This window comes from Manacus vitellinus, unplaced genomic scaffold (genome assembly GCF_001715985.3).
Source record: "Manacus vitellinus isolate BGI_N305 unplaced genomic scaffold, ASM171598v3 scaffold_64_pilon, whole genome shotgun sequence".
In the NCBI taxonomy this organism is placed as follows: Eukaryota; Metazoa; Chordata; class Aves; order Passeriformes; family Pipridae; genus Manacus; species Manacus vitellinus.
In genome coordinates, this window is record NW_021940718.1 from 727,056 (window position 1) to 734,836 (window position 7,781).

The 7,781-nt window shown below is 59.5% G+C and overlaps 2 protein-coding genes across 2 annotated transcripts in view; one reads left to right on the plus strand and one right to left on the minus strand.

Moving 5' to 3' along the window:
- The window catches only part of CREB3L3 (cAMP responsive element binding protein 3 like 3), a 5,148-nt gene extending 4,421 nt beyond the window's left edge, over nt 1-727 (plus strand). The window contains exon 6 of the mRNA XM_029963862.1: nt 4-727. Within this exon, the coding sequence (XP_029819722.1) occupies nt 4-409 (406 nt within the window). The 3' untranslated portion in view covers nt 410-727. The remainder of the gene's footprint in view (nt 1-3) is intronic.
- Nucleotides 728-1,225: 498 nt separating this feature from the next.
- On the minus strand, nt 1,226-7,126 carry SIRT6 (sirtuin 6). The gene is made up of 7 exons (XM_029963940.1): nt 6,910-7,126; nt 6,399-6,581; nt 3,934-3,993; nt 3,723-3,818; nt 3,055-3,135; nt 2,827-2,950; nt 1,226-2,040 (listed from the first exon to the last, which is right to left on the minus strand). The coding sequence occupies exons 1-7, from the start codon at nt 7,095-7,097 to the stop codon at nt 1,684-1,686; spliced, it is 1,089 nt and encodes a 362-aa protein (XP_029819800.1). The 5' UTR covers nt 7,098-7,126; the 3' UTR covers nt 1,226-1,683.
- Between the last annotated feature and the right edge of the window lie 655 nt (nt 7,127-7,781).

Consider the following 7,781-nt stretch of genomic DNA (forward strand, 5'->3'; position numbering starts at 1 on the left):
CAGGGCGGTGCCAGGCCCTCGGGTCCCAGCCCAGGCGCTGACCCTCGCCCCGTGGCGCTCAGTTTTCTCCAGGTCGCTGCACAACGCGGCCGCCTCCCGCGTGGTTCACAGCCAGCCCCAGCCCGGGGACGAGCAGCCCCGGGAGCCCCTGTGGTCGGAGCCCCCCGAGACCCTGCATGAAGCTTTCGGTGGCCACACACACCTGGACAAAGTGTCCCTCAGGAACAAAGTGTCCCTCGGGAACGACACGGCGGCACTGGCCCCCGAGGGGCTGAGCCGCGGGGCCGGGGACGGCACCGACGCCGTGCCAGGGGACAGCCCCACGTCACACCAGAGCCTGGCAGCGCTGGCCTGGTCCAAAGCTGGGCACGGCCACCCTGCCGGGCTGGAGCCAGAGGAGGAGCTTTAGCAGCACCCAGGGACCACGGGGGACGCCACGGGGTGACACAGCACCTCATCCCCTCCGGGACGAGCCCTCGGGTGACCCCTCCAGGACGTGCCTCCAGCTGCTGGACCTGCTTGTGCCTGGGAACTGGGAAGAGGAGATCGCTTCCCACTGGCCCTACTGGGAGGGAAGGGGCTGCTCCTGCCCCCTGGGTGCAGTGGAAGTTGTGGAAGGGATGAGGGGTCGCTCAGGACGGGGCTGAGGGAGCGGGAGGGGCCCTGGGCTGGTTGGTTTTGCTGATGGTGCAACTGGTTGGTTTTGTTCTTGGGTTTGGTTTGGGTTTGTTTTKGKKGKTTTTTTTTKKTTTTTWWWWTTTTWWTTTYMWYYYYWAAWWMMARKTWWTTTKGRAAAAAAATCCACCTGATTTAATTTAAGAGGGGGTGATCCACAAGGTTTCAAGGAGCCTTGGGCCAGGGGGACCTCAAGCCCAACTGCCTCGAGGCAACGGGGCCCAGGAGAGATGGGACATGTGGCCAGGTCCAGTGGGATACCAGGGCACATCCCACAGCTCCTAGCCCTGCATCCAACTGGGATCCAGCCAGCACCAGTCCCCTTCCATGGCCAAGTGACATGGAATCAGAGAATTATGGAACAGTTTGGGTTAGAAGGAACCTTAAAGCCCATCCAGTGCCACCCGATGCCACGGGCAGGGACACCTTCCACCATCCCAGGTTGCTCCAGGCCCTGTCCAACCTGGCCTTGGACACTTCCAGGGATGGGGCAGCCAAAGCTTCTCTGGGAAAATCCAGTGCCACCCGATGCCACGGGCAGGGACACCTTCCACCATCCCAGGTTGCTCCAGGCCCTGTCCAACCTGGCCTTGGACACTTCCAGGGATGGGGCAGCCAAAGCTTCTCTGGGAAAATCCACACCCCCCAGTCTGTGGGATGGGCACAGCCAGGACCTGGTGGTGGCTCATCCCAACCACCACCTGGTGCCAGCTGTCCCAGTGATCCCATGTCACCATCCCAGTGCCCAGACCCCACATCCTTCTGCTCCCCGAGCTCCAGCTGTGCCCCACAGCTGCCTCCTCTCAGGAAAGGAGGAGGACACTTTGGGACACCTGAGGGAGCTTTGGGACACTTGAAGGAGCGACGCCCTTCCCAAGCCCCGCCGCGTGTGCTTCAAGTGTGTTTAATACTTACATAAAAAAAGGGACAAATATTTAAGGGTATAAAAAAAAGTCGGTAGGAAAAGCGGCACAGACGAGTGTCTGGAGAGAGGGAACAGTCCAGGGCTCAGCTCAGGAGAGGCTCCACCTTCACCTTCTTCACCGGCGGCGGCCCCGTGTCCGGGCTGGGACACTCCTGCTTCAGCCCATCGTGGTGCTCCACCAGCACCTTCCCGGGACACGGCGTATTCCCGGGACACGGCGTATTCCCGGGACACGGCGTTCCCGTGCCGTTGTGCTGGGAGACGGGCTCCTCCTTCAGCCACTTCCTGGGGGACGTGAGGAGCTGCTCCGGCCTCGGCAGCTCGGCGCTCTCCACCACCACCGGCCCCGTCCACTCGGGCACCTCCAGCCCCAGGAGCTTCATCAGCTTCGTCATCACGTCGTCCACGTAGGCGTGGATGCGCAGGTCGGCCTGTCTGTCCTGGGGTGGGGACACGGGGCTGGGGACAAAGGGCCCCTCCCAGGGACACCAGGAGATGTCCCCAGGGTGTCACACCCCGGGGGACACGCCCGGACACCCAGACAGAGAGCAGGGACAGGGTGGGACGGGGACAAGGGGAGCGATAAGGACGTCCCAGAAATCTGGGCGTTAAAGATTTCGGGTGATTGGGGCACCGAAATCAGGGCTGAGCAGAAGGTGGACCTGCTGAACTGGGGGAGGTTTAGGTTGGATCTCAGGGAAAGGTTCTTCCCCCGGAGGGTGGGTGGGCACTGCCCAGGCTCCTCAGGGTTTGGTCACAGCCCCGAGAGCTCCAGGAGGGTTTGGACAACGCTCTGAGGGACAGGGGGGGATTGTTGGGGTGTCTGTGCATGGCCAGGAGTTGGACTCGATGATCCTGAGGGGTCTCTTCTAACTCAGCATATTCCATGATTTCACTGGGCCTTGATTCACCAGAGGATACATCAGGCTTTGGGCTGAGCTTTTATTCTGCTCTTAAAACTTGCTTGGATAGGGTTGGATGGGGCTTGGAGCAACCTGGTCCAGTGGAAGGTGTCCCTGCCCATGGCAGGGGGTGGGACTGGATGAACTTCAAGGTCCCTTCCCACCCAAACCAGTCTGCAGATTTACCTGCAATTTCTAAGTGTTTATCTGGAATTGCAGGTTTAACTCCCACCTGGGAGGGGACAGGGACAAAGCTGGGCTGGGCCTGGGGGAGGTGACACGAGGGCAGAGGAGCAGCCCAGGGTGCAGAGGACGCTCACTCACGTGTTTGGTTGCCTGTAGGTTGACTATGACCAGCTTCCCTCCTCTCTTCTTGGTGATCAGCGGGAGGTTCCCGCTGGGTTTGATCTGCAGGGAGGTCCCAAGGGTGACAGAGAGATCGGCTTTCCTGCGGGGAGGAGACAACACTCCAGAACCACGGGATGCTTTGGGTTGGAAGGGACCTTAAAGCTCATCCAGTTCCACCTCCCACTCCCCAGGGTGCTCAGTCACCTGCAGGCTTCATCTGCCAGCGTGAGGTCACGGTCGGGCAGGGAATCTTCCCAGTCCAGGATAGTGTCTCGTAACTTCCCTCTGGAAAACACACACAGGGCCCAAGTTTTCCCCTGCCAGGCAGGAACAGCAGAGCTGCCCTGGCAGAGGTGAGGAAGGGGGGGAGTGGTGCCCCAGCCCCTTGTCCCAGACCTTCCCACACCCTCAGCTGCTTCTCCCAACCCTGAGGCACTGCTGGCCACTCCAAGAGATCCCTGCCATCACTCTCTACAACTCCCTGCCAGGAGGGGGGAGCCAGGGGGGGTTGGTCTCTTTTCCCAGGCAACCATCAGCAAGACAAGAGGGCTGGGTCTGAAGCTGTGCCAGGGGAGGTTTAGGTTGGATATCAGGGAGAATTTCTTTGCAGAGAGGGTGCTCAGCCATTGGAATGGGCTGCCCAGGGAAGGGGTGGATTCTCCATCCCTGGAGGTTTTTAAGAAGAGACTGGATGTGGCATCAGTGCCATGGGCTGGGAACCACAGCGGGGTTGGATCAAGGCTTGGATTGATGATCCTGGAGGTCCCTTCCAACCCAGCTGATCCTATGATCCTATGATTCTATGATCCCTGCCATCTCACACCCAGCATTCCAGCAGGGATCCAGCCCCACCTGCAGGGCCCCAGCCCTACCTGCAGGCCCTCAGCCCGCGGGCCTTGGTGACGCTGCAGAGCCGGCCGGTGGGTTTGAGCCCCATGCTGCCCACCACGGCGTCCCGCACGTACTGCCTGCGGAGACACGGAGCCACTCAGGGCCAGCTGCTCAGGGGAGGGCTGGAATGCCCCCCCCCCCGACGTGGAAAACCCCACCAAGCCCCCCTCCCCAGGCTCAGGGCACACGTACTTGCCGCATTTCACGCACTCTTCCACAAACATGTTCCCGTGGAGCTCAGCCAGCTTGTCCCTGTGGGAGAACAGGTGAGGTGGGAAAGGGGTGGAGAGCCCTGGAGCAACACCCCCCCTCCCTTCCTCACCAGGGCCCTGAAGCTCAAGGGCTTCCCTGCATTCCAGCTCTGCCAGGTGGGGGGTTCATCTCCCCGAGGCCACCACAGCAGGGACTGAGGAGGGACAGCATGTCCTGGCTTTTTACTTGGAATGCTTCCACCTGCAGCATCGATTCCAGCTCCTGACCCAGCTCAAACCTCTGCTCCTGGTAGCACCTGGATCTTTGCTTTCCTCAGCACCTCTCTGTCCCTGTGCCATCCCAGCCCTCTGAAACCCGTTTAGCCTGAAAGTCCCCTCGAGCTCGGTGCAGAAGCCAGAGGGAAACACAGCCATGCTCTGCCTGTGCTCCTCCAAACCCCCCACACAACTCCTGGGAACCTCCTCCAGGGGGGATGAGACAGGACTGACTTGATTTCCCCCAGTTTGGCCCCAGTTCAGCGGCATTGCTCAAGCACAGGCTTCGTTTGGGTGGCAGAGCTGGGCTCAACTGGAGTTCTGTCCTTATTCCCTATTCCTTTTCCCAGGGCTGTTCAGTTCAAACAGGCAAAGGTGGTGCTGGGAGAAGGACTCAGGGCTTTTAATCCCAGGAAATCCCCCCTGGAGGCAGCTCTGCTCAGCCAGAGATGGTTGAAGGTATTTGTGAGAAGCATCTTCTCCCAGATTCCTTCATGATCCTCATTCTCATCCCCACTCGTGGAATCCCAGGATGGTTTGGGTTGGAAGGACCTTAAAGATCATCCCATTCCAACCCCCTCCATGGGCAGGGACACCTCCCACTATCCCAGGTTGCTCCAACCTGGCCTTGGACATTTCCAGGGATAACAGAACATCCTGAGTCGGAAGGGACCCCCAAGGATCATCAGTTGAACTCCTGGCCCTGCCCAGGACACCCCAACAATCCCACCACGTCCCTGAGAGCATTTTCCAAGGCCTATTTCCCTTTTCCCATCCTTGTTTCCAAGGGCATCCACAGATTCTCTGGCAAACCTGTTCCGGCGCCTCAGCATAAAAACCCCAGAGGTCTGAACGTCAGTCCCAGACACTCAGCATCTTTCAAGCCTCAATGCCTCCCTTCCTTTTATTTTCTGCTGCTCTCCCCTCCCCTTCCCAGGCAGCTCTGAGCACTTTTCCCTCCCACCAACAATCCCAGGCTGCTCTTAAGTGCCGGGAATGGGTTTTATAACGGGCTGGAGTTCGTGAAGGGCGAAGCTCCGGCTGTCACGAGGGCTGGGGGGAGAGGCAGGTTCCTTTGAGGACATCTTTGGAACAGCCACTCCAGTCCCCCCCAGGCAGGGACTGGAGCTCTGGTACCCTCAGCTCTTCCCTGCAGAGGGAATTCTCGGAATCCTCGGGAATCCTCCGTGGGATCCCGACCTCGCCGCCAGGGAATCGGAGAGCACCGGTAAGTCAGAGCAGTTCCAGCCCCGGGACCTTCCCTCTCTCTCTTGCTGCTCTTGGAGATTCCCAGATTTATCAAGAGGCCAAATGTTTGTTAAGGCTCTTTGGGGGCCAGCACTGGTTTTATTGGGATTTAATGGAAGCAAATTGAGGCAGGGCCAGGATCCAGCGCTCCGAGAGCTCCGGCAAACTGGGGCGAGACACGTCTCTGCACCCAGAGCCATTCCAGCTGTTCCCATCCTCCCTCCTGTGCCTCCACCCCTCTGGATGGGTATGGAGAGGGTGGAAAGGACCCTGAGAACTGCTCTGAGCTGCTCCCAGGAGCACGTGTCCTGCTTGGATCCAGATTCTCACCCCCAGGGCCCTGATCCCTCAGGGAGCACCGACGCCTACAAACACCACGACCTGGATGGGGCTTGGAGCAACCTGGGATAGGGGAAGGTGTCCCTGCCCAGGGAAGGGGTGGAACTGGATGGGCTTTAAGGTCCCTTCCAACCCAAACCAGTCTGGGATTCCCTGACTCCATGATGTGGCACAGGAGAGCAGAAGGGTTAGATGGGATATTGGGAAGGAATTCCTCCCTGGGAGGGTGGTGAGGGACTGGGATGGATTTCCCAGAGAAGCTGTGGCTGCCCCATCCCTGGAAGTGTCCAAGGCCAGGTTGGAGCAACCTGGGATAGTGGAAGGTGCCCCTGCCCATGGCAGGGGGTGGGATGAGACAGGATTTAAGGTCCCTTCCAACCCAAACCATTTTGGGATTCTACAATTCCATGACCTGTTTTTCCTGTGCACGAGAAGCACTTCCAGGGAGCAACAACCGAGGACAACTCCATTCCACCACCCTCTGGATTCGAACCACAGCCTCTAAATTCCAGCTGGTTCATCCCCTTCCAGCTTTCACTCCCCCTATCAGATTCCTCGGGAATCAAATCCCTTCCCCGGGGCTGGGAAAGGCAGGGGCAGTACCGTGGGAATCCCGAACGCACGTGCAGGCCATCCACGTTCTGGCTGACCAGGAATTTCAGGATTCCGACTCTCTGCAGCCCCAGCAGCGCCATGTGAGTCTTGGAGGGCCTGGCATTCTCAAAGGTGGTGTCGAATTTTGGGGAGAGCCCTTTCTCTTCCATGGTCCAGACACCATTGGGGCCCCTGCAGAAAGAGGGGAAGAGGGAGAAGGGAGAGCTCAGGCCCCATCCATGTGGGATGAGCCAGGCCCTGTGGAATGGAGGTCAGGGACCACCAGGATTTCGGTGGCTGATGCAAGCAGAGCACACGGGGGGGATTTTGTGGGAAGAGCTGAACATCAGGGAGGTGTGAAAAAGGTGTTCACAGCTGGATCCAGGACTGATGGGATGGATGGATGGATGGATGGATGGATGGATGGATGGATGGATGGATGGATGGATAGGGCAAACCAGAGCTTTCCAAGAGCTTTCCAAGCTGGAAGATGGACTTGGAGGGGGTGCCATCCCCTTACCTGAAGTCAGGGATGCCCGAGGCCGTGCTGATTCCTGCCCCTGTGTGAAAGACCACATTGGAGGAGCTCCGGATCAGCTCCGCCAGCTCCCGGACCTTCCGCTCCAGCTCCTCCGGAGGGTCGAAAATCTGGGCAGAGAGACAAACCCGGGATGGAGGGATGTGGGGGTGGATCTCCATGGGGTGCATGTGACTGTGGGTTACATTAGGAAGGAATTCTTCCCTGGCACAGGTTTTCCCAGAGAAGCTGTGGCTGCCCCATCCCTGAAATGTCCAAGGCCAGGCTGGAGCAACCTGGGCTAGTGGAAGGTGTCCCTGCCCATGGCAGGGGGGTGGCACTGGATAATCCTTCAGGTCCCTTCCAACCCAAACCAGTGTGTGATCCTATGATCCCACACACCTCCCAGTAACCCACAGCTCTTCCTTATCCATGGAAGATTCCACATTCCTTAACAACAGAAGCGTTTAACGGGAGAGGAGCCCCCCTGTCCGAGCAGGGGGCAGGGCCGGGAACACCCAACGCTCCCGGGGGGTTTGCTGCTCTCCCAGGCAGCTGATCCAGGCTGGGCTCCAGGAGTGACCTGGGGCCACCCCACGTGTCACCAGCTGTCACCAGCAGTGCCACCAGCCCCGGGGACAGCGAGGGACGCGGGAGCCATGGAGGTGGGACACGGGATTGGGGGGGAGCACTGTGCCCACCTGGATTGAATTCCTGAGATGCTTCTCCAGCCCCATCTCCTGGGGACAGGGACAAGGACAGGCCCCCGTGTGTCCCTGTCCCCTCACCCCAAAGCCTTTATAAGGGTCCCAAGTACTGCTGGGGTTCAGGGGGGGACGTGGAGGGATTTGGGGGATACATGGAGGGGACATGGA